The 20,169-nt window shown below is 42.6% G+C and overlaps 1 protein-coding gene and 1 pseudogene across 2 annotated transcripts in view; both read left to right on the top strand.

Moving 5' to 3' along the window:
• Positions 1–20,169, top strand: part of AMN1 (antagonist of mitotic exit network 1 homolog) — a 284,298-nt gene that overhangs the window by 174,598 nt on the left and 89,531 nt on the right. Inside the window, exon 3 of the mRNA XM_082254888.1 lies at positions 1,537–1,684. Coding sequence (XP_082111014.1) covers positions 1,537–1,684 — 148 coding nt within the window. The remainder of the gene's footprint in view (positions 1–1,536; positions 1,685–20,169) is intronic.
• The window catches only part of LOC309554655, a 28,883-nt pseudogene continuing 16,013 nt past the window's right edge, over positions 7,300–20,169 (top strand). Inside the window, exons 1-3 of the transcript in view lie at positions 7,300–7,428; positions 8,477–8,636; positions 8,780–9,820. The product of the transcript in view is annotated as an uncharacterized misc_RNA (transcript). The remainder of the gene's footprint in view (positions 7,429–8,476; positions 8,637–8,779; positions 9,821–20,169) is intronic.

The raw sequence follows: 20,169 nt of genomic DNA, 5'->3' as shown, positions 1-20,169 counted from the left end.
ACACAATGAAAAAAGCTGCTCTTTGCTTTTGCGTATTTGCAGAAAAATCAGGAAAGATTGTGATCACATTGTTATTATATATAATATCCGCTATTTCTCAAGCCTTTCAAAGAGCAGCATCCCGGTCATGAAAATGGAGGATCCGTGCCAATAGTGGTCTAGGTGGGCCCCTCGGGATAGGAGCTCGAGAAGGAATCCTACGGGCAGGTCAATAGCGAACAGCGGTGAAAGAATGTCCCCTTCCAGGGTCTCCCTTATCCACTTCATTAGGAATTCCTCTGGCTTTCTTCCTTCCGATCCCTCTGGAAAACAAAGAAATCTGAGGTTATTACGGCGCAGGCGGTCCTTCATGTCTCCCAATTTTGTAGCTTGTGCCTTTTACTCTGCCTGTATGTCTCTAATAGAGGCTGGTATAGGGAATAGATCATCCCCAACTGAGCTAATGTGCTGTTCGGCATTAGACACTGTGTCGCAGCTTGTGAACATCCACCTTCAGGAGAGCGAAATCCACTCTCAAGGCATCAATATGCATGGTTAGGGAGGACTCACAGTTTTTAATGGCTTCCATAATCTAGGCCAAAGTCGGTTCCTTTAACTGCTGCGGCCGGAGGTTCCCTTCTGTTCTCTGAAGGCGGCTGGACCTCCCTACCCTATTTCACCATGGTGGGTGAGTGCAGGGAGACTCAGGATCGATTGATGTAAGTTTTAGCCCTCGGAGCAGCGGCAGCTCGTCAGGATGGGAGTCAGGATTAGTGTGCGGCGTCAGAGCGGAGAGAAGCTCCTCACATCTCGGAAGTCAGACATGCCCCCCCATTTACATTTATTAATGAGGTAACCAGAATAAAGAAAAGCTCCGCAACAAAATGGCCGACAAGGTACTTCCAGTTTCTTTCAACAGGACTTCGCCAGAAGATGTGGCATCAGATGCATTGGACTTTGGATATTTTAAAAAAAGCATTAGTCCTGTTTTATATATTTTGTACCTACCCAGTGGGGCCCATATATTAATCGAAATTCAGCTGGTCCCTGTCCCAGCAGAGAGTTTTCCAGCTGCTGGTACTGTATTGACCTTTTTCTGTGCGTCAATATAATCTATTTAATCTTCCCGCTGTGTTATGGTATTCATGTACAGCGATCAGTGTTGCCCGCTGCAGCCGATGGCACTGATCATTTGAAAAACCTGACAGGCTGGTTGTACACAAGTCAATCGATAGATCCTCTTGCATACAACCAGCTAGCCCATACGTGGATTGAAGTTCATCCGGTCCTTGCTGAACTGACCAAATTTTCATGTATTGCCAGCTTTAAAGTATCTATAGTCCATAATAATGCATTTTTTAGAGGTTAATGGCCCTCTAATAGGGTACAGCAAAGAACATTGTGTTTTACCAATGTACTGTATTTGGACAATAGATTGGATGTCAGAGAAGTGTCAGTTTGGCTCACTATGGAAGGTGTTGCAATGCAGTACATAGAGCCACCTTTTAATGGCCTCACTAAACATGCATCACCCTCATATTTCGGACCTTTCCCCAGGTGTTGCATCCATCGGTCAAAAAACTGGACCTCCGTGACTGCGAAGTTTCAGATAACGCACTACGAGTGATATCGCTATGCAAGCAGCTCAAGAAAATCAATTTAAACTCTTGCAAAGGGGAGGAGAGGACCTCAGTCACTTCAGAAGGTAAGCAGAAAAAAAGTCTTCAAAAATCTTCTGCACATTGAAATGGCTGTAAGAAATTGTAAACTTTAATATATACCTGAAGGCAAAACTTTTTTTTTTCTCCAGTTTTGAATAGTATCAAGAGTAATTAGAACACTTGTCAGGTTTTGCTGGCTGTGCCACAATTCACCCTCTCTATTTGTCCTGTTTCCCATTATCATTGAAAGCAAAAGAAATTGCAAATTTTAAATTGACACCAGAACAGGAATAGAAGGGAAATCTTCCAATGGGGACACTAGTTCTGGTGACACCCAGGGATTCCCTCACTTTGGAGTTTTGAAGGGATTTCCTCTCATTTGCACTTTTGGTTACGGGACAGGAAGTGAAGGGAAATCTCCCCAATGGGACACAGATGGCAAAAGAAAACTAACAGGGGTTATAACCCTCCATTACTCTATTACCAAAAACAAAAGAAAACAAAAAAATGTTTCTTTTAGTACTACTATAAAGAATATTTTCACTTTTGGAGTCAAATTTGAAAACTCCTTGATGTGGATTTTGTACAAGCTGGAAACATATGAACATTTCCAAGGCTTTTGCACTCAACATAAGAGTGGATTTTCTGTTTAAACTATCACAGCCATTTTCCTAAATTTTCATTTTAGCAAATGAAAGCTAAAGCTTCATTTTCTAACCTAAAGACTGTAACGTCCTTATTTCATCTTTTCATGGACATCTGTTATAGTTGAAATCATAGTTTAAATGACCTTTACTTTATGTTCCTGTAATGTCATTATCTGGTAATTTGTTATTTCGTATTTATTGTTTCATTAGAACACCTGCATAATCTGGCCTTTAATTGTTTTTATCTACAGATGGGTTGTGTGTTACGATTGACTCGAACATCAGCTGTTCATGTGTTCACTGAACACACAACAAAATGGGGTGCTTGGCGGGAAGTTGGCCCCCTGTTGAGCGCCCCACAATGCACTGCGCTCTTGCAGTGCATTGGCTGCTGATGATTGGCCAAAGCATGCAACTGACCTGTATGCTTTGGCCAATCACAGCACAATGTACTGTGAGAGCCATGATTGGCCAATGGCAGAGTGCCTTTGGCTAATCAGGCTTAGGCTAAGTCCACGCCCCACACTATCTAAGGCTGCTGTTTACACGGCAGCCGTGTATTGTATGTGACAATAGAGATTTGGCAGGTAGTTAGTGGATAGTGTGTTCAGTCAGTTTAGTGCAGTCAGTGTAGTGTACAGGCATACCCCAGTTTTAAAATATATGGCTATGTTGTAGTCCTGGGTCCTCTCTCAGTGCTCCCCAAGTTTGGTGTCCCTGTCACTTATGGTTTGAGAGCAGTGTCATGTCAAGTTGACCAAGATTTCCCATAGATGCCAATGATAAAGACCGGGAGTAGTGTCATATTCAGCTGACCAAAATTTCCCATAGACACCAATGTTCAAGACCAGGAGCAGTGCCATATCAAGCTGACCAAGATTTCCCATAGGCGCCAATGAAGACTGAAAGCTGAAAATTGGTCTGGGCAGGAAGAGGGTGAAAGTGCCCTGTATTTAAGTGGTTAAGGGGAACCCTGTAGAATTATTTTATCAATTTGGCTTTATAACAGACGTCTGTACTTGTGCTATTTTCACATGTTCTCTTTAAATTGTGATATTGAGAGCTTGGCATAGGTCAGATCCTAAAATAGGGGCGTGAATGTGTCATTTTTGTCCAGTTGCTCTCATGTCCAGTGTTTATTGCTTAAGGTCAGTGGGTCAGTAGCTATTCAGTCAAAAATAACTATAGAGATATTTGAGAGTTAAAACAAGACACAGGAATATATATTTTATAAAGAGAATCATTGGCTATCTATAATACAGTTAGTTATTTAACCACTTCAATGCAGGGCACTTTCACCCCCTTCCTGCCCAGGCCAATTTTCAGTTTTTAGCGCTGTTGCATTTTGAACGATAATTGCGCGGTCATGCAACACTGCACCTAAACCAAATTTATGTCATTTTTCCCCACAAATGGAGCTTTCTTTTGGTGGTATTTGATCATCGCAAGGTTTTTTCTTTTTTTCTACACAAATAAAAAAAGACCGAAAATTTTGAAAATAAAAAATGTTTTTTGTTTGTTATAAAATTTTGAAAAATAGATACGTTTTTTTTCCTGCACTGATGAGGCTGCACTGACAGACACTGATGAGGAGGCACTGATGGGGTGGCACTAATATGCAGCACTGATGGGCACTGATAGGCGGCACTGATATGCAGCACTGATGGGCACTGATAGGTAGCACTGATATGCAGCATTGGTGGGCACTGATAGGCGGCACTGATGGGCACTGATAGGCGGCACTGATGGGCAATAATGGGCACTGGTGGGCGGCACTAATAGATGGCAATGATGGGCACTGGTGGGCGGCACTGATAGATGGCAATCATGGGCAGCTCTGATGAGGAGGGCACTGAAAGGGTCCTTGAGCCCTGATTGGCATCCCTGGTGGCCATGGGTGGACATCCCTGGTGGCCATGGGTGGGCATCCCTGGTGGCCTTTCCCTGGTGGCTCTAGTGGTACCCCCCAAGGGTCTGCACTGGTAATTAATATTCTGATTACCAGCACAGACCCCCCCCCTGTCAGGAGAGCCGCCGATCGGCTCTCCTCTACTCGTGCCTCTCAGGCACGAACTGAGGAAAGCCGATCAACGGCACTTCCTAATTACTATGTGACCAGCTGTGATTGGACACAGCTAGTCACATGGTATAGAGCCTACGTCAACAAGCTCTTTACCAGGATCGGAGATGCGGGGGGCGCAGAACGGTCTATCCTGCTGGACGTCCTATGACGCCCAGTCAGGATAGAGCAACCACTTCCCGCCTGTCATTTTGCTATATGGCGGGCAGGAAATGGTTAATATAGTTAGTTCGCTAGTTAGGAATAGTGTGCTATAGTATATTCTCAATTATAATTGATTATGTCTATGCATTTTTAGGTTTGGATTCTTACTGTTTAAAGAATGTATCTGTTACAGAAGGTGACCCTTTAGCTTGAAAGAAGGTCACACCATGTTTTTTTTTTCCAGAATACTATTATATGTTTCTCAATCAAAGTAGTTTACGTCTTGTCAGCTTTTTTTCCATGTGCATATTTGGAATGATTACTAATATGGTTATTACACATTTAGCTCAAACTGTATTAGGATATAACTGCATAAAGGGCTGTCTTGTAGGTTTGGGAACAGTACAAAAACAGTGATACACGTGTTCTAAAGACACACACACTCCTTCACACATACACTAAAGGAAAATAATTATATTTATTTATTTATTATAATTTTCATTATATTACATTTTGGGAAAGCCAGCCATAGTGGTCTTTTTTTCCCATTCCTTGACAACGGGGGGAGACTAACACAATTTCGTGATTGATCAAGTCTCGGGGGAAAAAAACGATCAAAGAACCTAGAAAGAGGCGTTTGTGTTTCGTCAGACGTGGACAAGAGGTCCTGTGACTGAGTCGGCTGAAGACAAGAAATTCTTCTAATTACGGTGAGTAAAAGTCATGGAGTTTAAAGATGTGCCTTTTTATCCAAATGACAGTCACTTATGGGCATATATGTACAAGGAATGTTTACAGGCTAATGTTCAGATAGACAAATTAAGATTTACTGCAAACACAGGGTAAAAAGATCTCTAATATCTTAAAGTTGGTAAGAATATTTAACAAAATGCTTATTAATGTTGATTTACCTGCTAAAAATGTTTGTACATTAAAGTGGTTGTTAAGCCACTATGTGATCTTTATATCATCCCCTCTGATAGATTACAAACTGCATCCTAGTGCTTGTGCTTTATTAAAAAAAAAGCCTATTTCTACCTGTTTTTACAGCTCCTATCGTCGATCATGTGACTCCCGGCTCTCTTCTCTCCCCGTCTGACATCTCCAGGGGGCAGAGCCAAGAACTTCCTCTGACATCAGCTAGGGAGGCGGGGAGGAAAGGAGGAAAGAGCTGGTCATTATGTGACGGCCGAGCGGCACTGTGAAAACAAGTAGGCTTTTTTTTTAATAAAGCACAGGCACTAGGATACAGTTTGTAACCTAACAGAGGGGATGATGTAAAGATCACATTGTTTTGTAGCAGCTGGGAGGGGAGCAGAGCGGTGCTAATAAGCTGACAGGCAGAGAGGGGAGGGGGAGGAGGACAGAGGGAGACAAAGGAGATGCAGATAGCAATGACCACGGTGTCCTCCTCCCCCCTCCCCTCTCTGCTCAGCAGCCATAATACACTGTGGTCAGTGTACAGAGGGGAGGGTAGAAACTGGCAGGATCAGCCAGGTATTTTAGGTGATACGGGGGCCAAATTACACAGCACAAGCACTGTGTTTTTATATTATGCTTTAAGGGAGCAGGGTCTTTTTTTTTTTTTTTTTTTTTAGGGTAACAAACTCTTTAAAGCAGACAGATTGTAACACAGTTATAGACATATAAGTAGATGTGCAAGGGCGGGATCCACCAGCCCAGCCCAGAACCAATACAAATTGCCACCAAAGTCTATCATGTCATGTCAATTGTCATACAAGAACTTCTGCAACATGGTATTATTAGGAAAACAAATTCAGTAACAAACAATCTGTTATGGGTAGTACCTAAACAAGATGACCCTAGTTCATTCAGGCTTCTGGTAGACCTCAGAATCCTGAAAAAAATATACCCCAAATTGTCCCCTGATAGTTACAGATATACCTGACATAATAATACATATAAAGCAGGTGCTGTTAAGTGATGGCTAATGTAGATATAAAACAGAGACACCGATAATAGTGCAACACTGTTTTATTAAATATTTAAATGCCACCACACACACACACATCAATAGTTAGGCTTAAATAGAATGTGCCCTGACTGACACCAACTCAGATCGCATAACAATTGCATCCCCTTTCCTCAACAATGTAATGGGCTCACCCCTCTCTAAACACTCCGAGAATCAGGCCGGCGTGCATTCCGTGGAATCGTGGGAAGTGACATCACTAGTTAGTAAGGAAGTGTAGACAGGCGGACATCTGTAGACAGATGTCCACCTGTCTATACTTCCTTACTCCCAAACCCACTGCCAACAGAACAAGATGGATTTAGATATGCTCTCGTAGTTGATGTTTTTTCAAAATGGGTTGAAATTTTACCTGTACATACAGATGATGCACTGACAACTGCAAGAATGTTAATTAATCATGATAAATCATGAGTAGCAGAGAAGACTGATGAACCAGCTTGTGGATGGTTCATGTACTGTATTTCAGGGGAGTATTTTTCAGGCTATGCAATCTGGTTTCCAAAAAGAGGATATGCCATACAACACAGACTTCCACAACACTTTTCAGCACAAAAAGCAGAACTGTTAGCATGTTAACTGTTAGATAGAAACAGTGCTGACTGTAGAGAATGAGCAGAACCGCGGTCCACTAGCAATCTATAGTGACAGTTCATTTGTTGTGCATTCTCTTACTGACTATTTGCCAGTTTGGAAAAGAAGAGGTTTTGTAGACACTTCAAACAAAGTTTTGGTAAATAGAGAAATATTGGAATACATTTTTACAGTAGCAGAAAAAAAAAAACCCTTGTGCCTATGCAGTTGTCAAGGTACCAGCTCATAAAGAGAAACAATGAATTAAGCATTGGTAACAGAGCAGCTGACACATTAGCAAAAGAAGCAGCTGTTAATGAACAGTCAGAGATTCCATCTGAACCAGTTTCTGTGAGTGTAGACAGATACACAGATCCCCTCATTTGCAGAAGAACAGAAAAGGGATCAGTCCCTTTCTGTTTCCCTTTGTTTGTGAAAACGGGATATTGTGACATGACTTAAACGGGGTTCTGTTATACCAAAACATTTTCAGGTGAAATTCACAAAATACAATCATGAAAGCTTAAGCCATGTAGGAAAGCAGAGATTGCTAAAAGTTCTCTAATAGAAGTTTTTTGGGAAAAAATGGAAGAAACTGTAGACAGAGTAATTCAATCTTGTCTTATTTGTGCTTAAAGTGGAGTTCTGGCCTATTTTGCAACTTTGGTGATTCCTGGAGTGCTCGCTATGCTGATCAACAATTTGGCATTTTCAATTATTTTCGGGGGTCCCTTACCTTATTTTCAGGGTATTTTGGATTGTACTTCCTCCTTCTCCCCCTTCTGTGGCCACGGCCACTGACATCACTTCCGCCTTTGAATTGCATCCTGGGAGCTGTTTGTCATCACTCCCAGGAGGCTGGAATCAGGAAGAACTCCCAGAACACTCCCTGGAATCAGGAAGAAGGCCACGCCCAGACAGCGTTTTTAAAAGTAAGAGTTTGACTAAAATCCAATACTGTACACCTTGTATGTATGAGAATAGCAGTTCTGTAAAGGGCAATGGATTAGTATTATAGGGGTATTTTTCGTTAAAAAAGGTATTTGAGGCCGGAACTCCGCTTTAAGTGAACCCCAGACCAAAAGGACAAAATCCTCCCTTAAAGATAAAATAATGCAAGCAATGTGCGATGTGCATTTTGGGAATTCAACAAAGATTTCATGTTCCATACCATTCACAATCTCCAGGTATTATGGAAAGAATGAACAGGACTATCAAGTCCAGGATTGCAAAAATGTTACTAGACAAAGGAAGTACATGGGTAGATGCTGTACCTTTTGTTCTAATGAGTATCAGAAGTACAACTTCCTCATCTACACAATACAGTCCATTTGAACTAATGACAGGTAGGAAAATGCCTCTGGTGTTTCCACGTGAACCTTTTTTGTCTACTCCGCAGAAAGAAGCACTTGAGAAAACCAGATGGTTACAGATGTTGCAAGACAATCTGAACACTGTTTTGCCACATGCAGCTTCTCACATGCAGAAAACGATTCCTCCACACTCCTCAGAATTTGAGAAAGGTGGACAAGTCATGATTAAAACTTTTTTGTGGCAAAGTAATTGGGAAAGTCCTTTTGAGATTTTGGATATATTAGGTGTAATAATACAGGTCCAAAGGCCTCTCAATTCTGTTAAAATGCGCAAAGACCAAAAAAAAAATATGGGTTTACACTAATCAATGCAAATTGTTTATGCCAAGATAATGATGCTGCATTTCTTTCTTTAATGACATTCTTCTTTATAAAAACGGACAAGACTTTTTTCAGCTCAGCAGAAGAGAACAAGACTGAGACCCTGCATAAAAGAGACTTGCAACTATCCAGAAATAAGAGATATTTTCTGAGATACAGTGACTTTGACACAGGCAAAGACTATATGGATACATTTGCATAGGCTATGGGATTACTTGTTGTATGGCTCTTTATTTTTTTCTTAGTAACACTATTGAAATACACGCTAGAATGGAATCCAAAACAAAGTTGATAAAAATGCAAAGATCATATGTACATAATAGTAAAACTGGTACATATGAGTGTAATTTAACAAATATGGGATTCTGAGTTATAGTTTTAAAAGGAAATGAGTCTACAACTTGAACTGGTGATGTAACAAGAGATACAGTAAGATCTGCTTCTGTAGGAGGATCCAAAACAGATATTTGGTTTTTAACACAAAATTATATTCAGTTTGTGGATCCTGAACATTTAAAAACTACAGGAGATGAAAAAGGAAGATGTAATTAAGAGTATGGGATTTTCAAATAGTAAGAGCTTTAGCTCAAGTCAAAGTGAAGGTGATTATTACAGTTGTGGATTTGATTATTCCAGACATAAAAGTATCTCCACAATCTCTTAAAGTTACAGAAGGAAAGGATGATTTAATTTTGACATGTACTACACAAATATATTTACCTCGAAATTAACTATTAAATTGGGAGATAAATAGTAAGTTGTTGGGTAGTCTTTTCCATAACTCAAATAATATATATCCTAAGGGTAATTTTAGAAAAATAGATTGGGCAAATAATCGATTTATTTATCATCACACTAGCCCAACTTTATAGACACAGGTATTTGAGTGTTGCATATCATTAGAAAATTATCCTATAAAATGTGATATTGGCAATGCTACAATTTTCCCCCTGAAAAAACGAAGTGTACTAATGGAAAATGTATTTCCGCCAGTCCTTTTCAAATTAATCATTTTCCAATCCAGGTATCTCTTAAGAGAAGGACATTTTGTGATTTATACTTAGGAAATTTAAAGCATAACTCCACTTTTGTTGAGAAAAAAACATTTCCCCCTGAGTGATCTATGTGTGGTTTGAACACCGTTTAAGTGGGCGCGACTTGCGTATGGGGACAGGTCGCTTTAATTTTTTTTTCCTATTTATTTTAACACTTATTTTTTATTTTTACACAGTTTTTTTTTTTTTTTGATCACTTTTATTTCTATTACAAGCAATGTAAACATCCCTTGTAATAAAATGAAATAAAAAAAATAAAATAAGCATGACAGGACCTCTTTAATGTGAGATCTGGGGTCAAAAAGACCTCAGATCTCACATCTAAACAAAAAAAAAGTAATTTTTTTCCATGATGAAAAAAAATGGGCTCTTTAAATCCGTTGCTAGGGAGCGACGTATGATGTTTCTCCAGTTGTCCAAGGCCATAGAGTTGAGTGAGGGCCATCTTGCCCTCACTCGACTTCCTGCCTGAGAGGAAAGCAGACCGGATTGTTTTCCCCGCTGCCGACGGGGAATTATGTGATTCATAAAAAAAAATAGCAAAGTATTCATGTGTAAATAGTGTGACATTCCCAGGTAAACAGCACTATTTATATATAAAATATATATATATATATATATATATAAATAAATATAATATATAAATAGTGCGGCATTCATATGCAAATTCCACCCCTCCCCCAGTTCCCACCCACCTTTATCTCCTGAATGGTGCCAGAGAAGTGGATGCAAACAAACAGAAGCAGGCTTGAGAGTCCTGCTTGCCACTGCAATGCTGAATGTTCCATCATGTATAGCATTCAGGTTTCTGTAATACTGGGTCAGCAGGAGGGGGGTTAACTATTTGGAGTGCAAAGGTGAGCAGTAGGATGGAGTGCAAAGGTAGGCAACGAGGCAGTGTGCAGAGGTCAGCAGTTTTGTGGGGTTGCAATAGTGAGCAGAGGAGGTCATGTAGAAGTAAGCAAAGAGGGGGCTTTGGGGTGCAGAGGTGAGCAGCTGGATTGGGGTGCATTTGCATATGCAGCAGCCCTTGCTGTCCCTCTGAGAAGCATTCTGTGGTGGATCAATATTCAGAAGGCAGTTGATATGTGGCTGGGAGATGATATATCACCTTCCCACCCCCGGTATTAGTCCACTGGCACTTTGAAATAGATAAGCTGGTTTTGTGTTGCAGTTTGGGCACTCAGGCTCGAAAAGGTTTGCCATCACTGCTCTAGGCCTACACATTGCCTCACTTCAACAGCTGTTCTCTTTCTGTCTTTCTAAAAACCTAACAGACACTTAAGGCAACAGATCTAACAGGAAGCTAATTTATTTTTATGCTGATGCCAAGTGTGATTGAATAAACTCACACTTTTTTTTAAGTCAGCCTGACTAATAAACTATTAAATGAAACGCCGAAAAGACACTACAGACATTCTTAGATATCCTAATTATTTTACAAACCCTATGACAGAATTTAAAAAAAACACCCTTTGGGTCTGGTGTAAATTTTAAAGGGGGAACTCCACTCCAAAATCTAAAAACAAATACAGTGTGGGGTCCCCCCAAAATCCATACCAGGCCCTTTGGCTCTGGTATAGATTTTGAGGGGAACTCCATGCCAAAATTAAAAAAAAAAAAAAAACAGACATGGGGTCCCCCCCCAAAATCCATACCGTACCCTTATCTAGCCTTGCAGCCAGAACTATACTAGGCCCTTTCCCTCAACATGGGAAGGGTTCTTTGGGCTGCCACCCAAAGCACCTTGTCCCCAAGTTGACGGGGACAAGGGCATCTTCCCTTCAACCCTGGGCTGTGGTTGTGGGGGTCTGCAGGTGAGGGGCTTATTAGAATCTGGAAACCCCCTTTAACAAGGGGGCCCCTAGATCCCGCCCTCCCCTATGTGAATAGGTATCGGGTTCATAGTACCCCTATCTATTCACCAAAAAAGTGTCAAAAAGTAAGAACCATAGGAGACCGTTTTTGACAAGTCCTTTAATAAAAAATAAACAAAATAGTGTCCCTCAACCCCAAATACACCTCCAAGACGACCACTGCCTTGCTAAAGAAGCTGAGGGTAAAGGTGATGGACTGACCAAGCATGTCTCCAGACCTAAACCCTATTGAGCATCTATGGGGCATCCTCAAACGGAAGGTGGAGGAGCGCAAGGTATTTAACATCCACCAGCTCAATGATGTCATCATGGAGGAGTGGAAAAGGAATCCAGTGGCAACCTGTGAAGCTCTGGTGAACTCCATGCCCAAGATGGTTAAGACTGGAAAATAATGGTGGCCATACAAAATATTGGCACTTTGGGTAAAATTTGGATATTTTCACTTACAGGTGCACTCACTTTTGGTGCCAGCGGTTTAGACAATAATGGCTGCATGTTGAGCTATTGTGAGGGGACAGAACATTTACTGTTATACAAGCTGTACACTCACTACTTTACATTGTAGCAAAGTGTCATTTCTTCAGTGTTGCCACATGAAAAGATATAAGAAAATATTTACAAAAATGTGAGGGGTGTACTCACTTTTGTGAGATACTGTATATCTAAAAATCAATCACTGTTGGTATGAGTGGGCTTAAGCTAGTAGGCAGCAGTTGTTTTGAACTTAGAAAAAAAATGATATGTACATCTCATTGACTTTGTAATATGTAACGTAATATCAGCTCATGTCTTTGGATCATATTAAGTGTATAAAAGCAATGTACTGTATATCTGACATAGACACTTGCTGTCATTGTTCTCACACATTTGTTTAAAAAAATACGTCACTTTGCATTGCAAGAAGTCTTCGTTCTTTTATCAAGGGGTAGGTCCAGCCCGGACACTCTCCCACTATTTTCTTTCGTGTTCCCATGCTCATAGGATACCTTAAAAAAAATGTAAACTGTTTCTTACATTTCTAGTTGGTTCTTTTGAGAAGATTTATACATATGACTCTATAGGCAACTTCCCTTGTTCAGAATAACTGCCAATATGAAATTAGGGGACTGACTTTGGCAGGCGACAGTGCAAATTTTTTTCCTTCAACCACTCATTGTGGGAAAGAAATTCACATGATTTCCCCATCGACACAGACAGTGCTGACCGGGGAATCCCTCCTGTTGAGCAATTGTCTGCTCTCGGTGGGGGGCGTTCAGGAGAAGCCACCCCCTGGGAGAAAAAAAGTGATTATTGCTAGCTGCTATAGCAGCCGCTAGCGATAATCGCAAGTGAATCTGACAGGCTGATTGTACCCAAGTTGATCAATCAACTTGGTACATTCAGCCTGCTCACATGCGGTTCGAATATCAGCTTATTCCTGCTGAATCAGCTGAGTCTGACCGGCCTTAGAGATGTTTTTTTCAAAAGTGCTTTAACATACGTACCACTCGCTCCTTGAGATCTTTATCCCTTTGTTAGGACAGACAGTGTATGCATCTAGTTTACAACTGATAATGGGATCTGCCAGCACTGTACAGACCAGTGTTAATTAGAATAATTCCCTAGCCCCCTGTCTAACGTTTAGAAGGGGAAAGCTAACTATGATTTTTAAAGCAGTATTAAAGTATTTGTGAACCCTCACCTTGTAAAACAACCCACTCTGTTTAAAATAAAAATGAAAGGCAAAACTTATGTATATACTGTAACAGAACCGCGACCCACACTGTGTCTGTGGGCTTCCATCAGTATACCGCCTCCTTCAGGCTTGAACATAAATATCAAATATTCCAGCTGCCCCCATATAAAGCTAGCCGACAACTTAGCTTATTCTGGAACCTTCTCCTTTATTGAACAGTGACACAGTTTTTTATACAGCCTGGACATCCCCCTCCTGATCAGATTAGCACACACAGGTCAGGAGTTGCCTGATTACATTATCATATGCAGATGAAATTGTATACAGAAATAGAATTAACCTGAACTAATTATCTGGACAGAAAAAATATGTGAGTTCCATAACAATTAACAATGGGACAGACAGGCTTAACAGAATCCACATCCCACCTCAATACACAGACAATAGGGAGAGCCTGTCTCTGACATTGAAGTACAATACACATTATCATTAGTGTAAACACATAACCCATTTGAAGCAATCCACACCATTAAGTATCTGTCTTTCAGTCCCAGTGATGGTGAGTACTGTAACATTACATATCTTCCCCCCCCCCAAAGGTAGACTAACCAGGTACCAGACCTCCAATCGGTCTGTGCCTGAGTTAGTCGGGTAATGAGTCCCAAAGAGTCAATCCATCATGGCAGTTTCCTTGACAAAGTTCCACATTGTTTGTAAGTTTGTCCCGGCAGGGTCCATGGAGCTCTCATAGCTGATCAGTCTGTGGCAGTCTGGTTTGAGCAGGCCAGACTGGGCTTCTTGGTCACCCTGTGTCCCTAATAGACACAGGGTGACTTAGACATAAGAGGGGCCTAGGGGGCTGAGAGAGGGATTTTCCAACCTCTCTAAGGTAGGCTGTGTTCCATGGGCCCTCCCAATGTCTGCACTCAACCAGCCAACCTCTGCATCTCTCGTAGAACACACCCGCCGCTGGGGATAAGCGCTGACTGGCCCTTCTCCTGGGAGTCTTCTCTCCTTTGTCGCTGGAGAGAAGACCGGGTGGCGGGGCTCACTTCTTCAGGCTGTTGGGGATCTGGGTCGACTTCCAGCATCCCTGGGATATAGAGATGAAGACTGCAGTCCCATCCACTACCACAAGAACTCCATCTTTTGTTAGTTGAACTCACATAGGTAGTCAACCTGATTTCCATTCTTGGCCACAGGAAAGGGTTGCCTTCAGCAGGTGTGGGGCAGAGGTCGTTGAGTCTCTGTCCAGCTGCCAGCACTTCAGCTGGGTGTAGAAGCTTCACTTCATCAGCTTGTTGCTGAGGGGAGGGCCGTTGCCCCAGCTTCCTGGAACTCTGTAGCTGTTATGGGTGCTGGGCAAAGATTTGTAGCACTCTGTCCTGTTGCCAACACTTCTTCTGGGGAATCCATATAATCTACTCAGGCTAACTGTTGCGGAGGGAGAACGGCTTCTCCCACTCCCAGACTGTGGATCTCTCGCTGGGGAGGAAGGATGACCACCTTCTTCTCCGAACTGTGTAGCTGCCGTTGGGGAGTGACCAATTCCTCTGCTCTGACTGACTGGAAGGGAGGACGACAATCTCCTCTCTCTTCTACCCCTGGATCCTGTTCTACTGCTGGGGAGTGATCACAACCTTCTCACCCTGGGCTTCTGGAACTGCCCAGAGGTGTGGGGCAGAGGTCTTGGACCCTCTGTCCAGTTGTAAGCGCTTCAGCTGGAGAAGTTTTTTGTAACTTCACAGATGCTGCTGGCAGGAAATCCCAGGTCCCTGTCAGTGGTGTAGCAGAAAGGTCAGCTGCCTCTTCTCTCAGGGAGGATGAAGCTGCTGTTGGTGTTGGGCAGCGCTCAGTGATGTTAGGCCCTGATGCCAGCTGTTCTGCAGGAAACTAAAAACTGAAAAGTCTGTGGCCTTGCACATAACTTCCTGAGTCACCACTTGTTGCAGGCAGAGGTCAGCAGCGCTATGCCTGGATTCCAGTTCTACTGCTGTAGGCTCACTGGGATGTTCCTCCTCAGCAGAAAAGTCTAATAAATCCCCAGCCTTTGGAATTGCTAAAAGTCCAGGGCATGGGCTGGTGTCACTTGGGCCCAGTGCTTACACTTTGGCGGGTAATTTATCATCCATATCATCCTCCAATAGAAAGTCAATTAAATATGTGATCCATGGTTGGGGAACGAAGATGGCTTGCTCTTTTCCCATACCTTTATCCAGTGGCTGGACAGACGCATTTTTCCATCCAAGCTCGTCCTGTGCAGAAACAGGTTCATCAAGGTGAATCAGCAGTTGCTGCATCCGCCATAAGACCTCCGCATCCAAAACTGTGGGTGCAGGTGAGCAAAGCACACTATTACTGTGCCACATTGTCGATTCATCAGTCGGGATTTCTGGACTATCAGCTGGTACTTCTGGATATTCTCAGGCAAGGGGGGCCCAGGCCCAGCGCTGAGCAGAGTCTAGCAGCCGTCTATAGGCGATCTCCAGCTCTCATTCCTGATTGGCTAGAAATTCCAAATCTTCCAGTGCCCACTGCACTTCCAAGACATTCAGCATCTGTTCTCTGTATTCCAAGATTTCCTCCATACACCACTCTAAATCGCTCCCATAGTCGGGGTCCTCAGAGAGCCTCTCTAATAACAGCCCCAAGCCACCATAGCAAAAGCCTTTTGTTGAGCCGTCGTTCGCTGTCCATGGGCTCACTTGGGTTACATACCAACGGAGGGCTCTATAGCTCTTGTCCAACCGCATCTCCTCCTGGACCAGCCTGCTTAACACTTCTTTCCATTCCTTGTGCAGTTACCTCCCCAAAAACACCATTTGCACTTCGAACTGCGACCAGTACCTTTCATGAAAGGAGGGGAGGATTTTTCTCTGGTGTCGCTGCTCACGGGCTATCGCTTCCTCCCAGAGTTCCAAGTGGATTGAAACATGCCTTCCTAGCAGGACCTTTTTTGACACTGGTCCCCTGTGCTGTATCCGCATCTCTCGCAACCTCCTTCCGACTTCCTCTTCCATGGTGGCTGATATCTGTACCTCTCCTCTTCTGCTATCCGAGCCTCGGATCCCAGTGGAGGTTTGGATGTCCCAGACTGCAGGAAGCATCCCACCACTGCCACCAACGTAACAGAACCGCTGTAACTATGTGAGCGCTTCACTTCCCTGTCAGGCATGTATCTCCGCTGACATGGAAGTGAGGCGCTCACATAGTTATAGCTATTAGCGGCCGCCCGCCCGCCCGGTGTGTCAGTTCATTCATGCACAGATCGTAGTAGTAGTGACATCACCGGGAGGCGGGCCGCCGGCCAGAGGCGGGTCTTTTGAAAGGAAGGACAGGACACAGGAGGACTGGAGCTGAGAGTAAGGAGATTGCATTGAGATTGTGAGGGACGCTGAGGCAGGGGGGGAGGGATGCTGAGGCAAGGGGGGGAGGGACGCTGAGGCAGGGGGGGATGCTGAGGCGAGCTTACCAATGGTATTAGTATTATGCAGCATGAGGGGGTTAATTGTATTGCCACTGCTGGTCACTGATGAATTAGTGACCGACCAGTGGCAGTTAATTAACCCCTTTGTGCTGAATTAGTGCAACCAGTAGCAGTGCAACCAGTGTTAATTAACACTGATACTGGTTGCACTAATGCAGCACAAAGGGGTTAATTAACTGCCACTGGTCGGTCACTAATTCATCAGTGACCAGCAGTGGCAATACATTAACCCCCTCATGCTGCATAATACTAATACCATTGGTAATTAAATTATCCACTATACTGCGACAGGGTGGCAGCTACAAGTGTACGCCTGCCTGTTTTTGGTGTATGCCTCTGTTCTATCTATTTTAAAATTATTTGGGGGAAAAAAGTCATTTTCGGTTTCGGTTTTCGGCCAAGGGCATCCTGCATTTTCGGTTTCGGCCCAGAATTTTCATTTCGGTGCATCCCTAGTTTTTATACAGCCTGGACGTCCCCCTGCTGATCAGATTACCACACACAGGTCAGGGGTTGCCTGATAACATTATCATATGCAGATGAAATTGTATACAGAAATAGAATTAACCTGAACTAATTATCTAGCCATCTGGACAGAAACAATATGTGAGTTTATTAACAATTAACAATGGGACAGACAGGCCTAACCAAATCCACATCACACCTCAATACACAGACAACAGGTAGAGCCAGTCTCTGACATTGAAGTACAATACACGTTATCATAAGTGTAAACACAGAACCCATTTGAAGCAATCCTAACCATTAAGTATCTGTCTTTCACTCCCAGTGACGGTGACCGTCACATATACATATAAAAAACATTACAAATACCCCCCCCCCCTTTTTTTTTATAAGTGATCGCATACCCTCTTTTCTCAGCTGCCTAAGGAGCTCAGAGACGTGGGGGAGAAAAATCAGCTATATTATAGAAACTATAAATATAATATAGGGGGATGTGTCAGCACAAGTCTGAACATTGGAGGAGATTAGGCTGAGTTCTCAGCACAGCTAGAGAACTGACCACACTGTGCTCCCATGCCAGGTCAGTTTTTAGTAGGAAAGCAGAAAGACTGGCAGGAACACCAGCAATTTCACACAAATTAAACAATACAAAAAGAACAGGATTATTTTTTCATACAAGTACATGGTGCAGCAGGCACATATCAGGAATATGAAATGTTAGGGTAACGTATTCTTTAAACCCAACAGCAAATATTTATTATATTGAGGCTTTCTAGATGGGATGGTTGCCTTTGTTTTATTCTTTAGGCTTTCTTTTATATTCATCTGCTGATCCAGCCAGTAAGTCTGTTGTTTTTCAAAAGAACAAGCTCTCTTGTGAATGTATTGGTTTACAGGGATGAGACAAACCTTTTACCGTTGACAGGAGTGCTTGCAATAATCCACTTTTATTTATGTAAAACGTTTATCCCTAAAGGAAAAAAGTGTTTGCTGTCATTCCTATTAAGCTATTAATTGGAGTTTGGCTTCAAGTTGTTAGTACATTTTAATATGTTAGTACTTCTAACATTCTCCTCCCCCCTAGACTGACAATGCTGCTGTCCCTAGGTGCCCCATGTGGTCATGTTTCCAGAATGGGGGCACTCTAATACAGAAGGTGTATTATTGGCCAGATCACCAAGGAAAAAAAGTTTTAAAAATAAGACGAATGCAGCAACCATATATAAGGATTGGTAAGCTGCAATATATTATTGGCTTTGGGTGTAATACTGTTTTAATAAAAAAAATAAAGTGTAAGCAGTATTTTTATATATTTTTTTAAGTTATGCTATTTAAATAGTAACATGTAACAATTAAAGTAGGCGTTCTCTCATCTTAAAAAAGAAATGTACCACCGAACACAGAAGAGGAATTGTATGCTTAGTTTCTTCATTAACTGATACTTCAGTATTGTTGATCTACTTCTTCTTCCACTGCACTAGGCAGGCCATACATTATGCAGTTTTCTTTCCTTTAATCTCAAATTGAAGGAAAGAAAATTTCTCAATTCCACCATCAACACAGTCAATGTTAAAGGGGGGAAACCCAGAGCTATTGTATTCTGACATCAAGGGGCTACCCAGCCGTCAGAATTCAATACTTGCAGCTATAGCCGCTGGCAGTGATCGAATGAAAGAAATCTGACTGGCTGGTTGTACTAAAGTTGATTGATCAGTTGCCCATACATAGAACAAAATTAGTTTGGTTACTGCCTAGCTGGCTACATTTTCGATACTTCAATGGCTGGCTTAGATGGTTGCACCCACTGGCACAGGAAGAAAGAGCCTGTAAAGGAAAGATGTGTATACTAATCTAAGGGCACGCTCACCTGGTCACATGATCTCCCCGGCGGTCAGCTTCAGAAGAGAGGTAGATTAGCAACAACAGCTGCAGAGCCTGGGTTGTGATGTCACCCATAGCCTAATTTTGGCACATCCGTTGTTCGCTGTCTCTACTCTCCCCTGAAGCCAGCGCTGGGAGTCGATCATGTGACTGGACCGGAGCTCTTTTAGATTTGGTAAGTATACAAGTTTCCTTTAGGTCCCTTTTACACTTGTGCAACGTGTCCTGCGACTTGGGACTGCAAAGTCGCATGACAAGTCGTACGCCATGATTTCCAATGAGTACCGTTCATATCTGAGTGACTTCAAGTTGCAACAATTTCAAAGTAGTCCCTGCACTACTTTGGACCAATTTTAATGTGTTTTGAGGTCCCTAGACATAGGCATTGCTTCAAGTCCAGTTAGAATCACGGCAAAATCGCACAACTTTTAGGTCACATAAGTGTGAAAGGGGCCTTACAGGGTAGTTAGTACAAGGCTTAGAATTGGGCTTGCAGCAGGTTTAAAATGGTTCTAAAGTTAAAGCGTTTGTTACCCCAAAAAAAAAAAATAAAGATCCTGTTCCTTTAAAGCATGTTATACAGCACAGTGCTTGTGCTGTGTAATTTGGCCCCTGGTATCACCTAAAAAACCTGGCTGATTCTGCCAGGTTCTACCCTCCCCCTGTAAACTGACCACTGTGTATCATGGCTGCTGAGCCCTGACAACGTGGTCCGTGTATGTGCCACCATCAGCTACAGCTGTCCTGTCCTCCTGTGTCTTCCTCCCCCTCCCTGCTTTCTGCTCCTGTGTCAGGTGCCCACCCCCTCCCTTCCTGCTGCTGAAAAACCTTTTTATATCTTATATAATCCTCTTTCTTTCCCAATGCTAGGTGCTCCTGTCACTGTGTTTTATTTTTAAAAAAATGCAGTTTCTACCTGTTTTAAGAGCCCTGCTCGGCCGTTATGTGACCGGCCGGC

The sequence above is a fragment of the Pelophylax lessonae genome, assembly GCF_965119305.1.
Source record: "Pelophylax lessonae genome assembly, chromosome: 4".
NCBI classification, from domain to species: Eukaryota; Metazoa; Chordata; class Amphibia; order Anura; family Ranidae; genus Pelophylax; species Pelophylax lessonae.
Note: the sequence above shows the minus strand (reverse complement) of the source record. Positions and strands in the feature narration are given on the sequence as shown.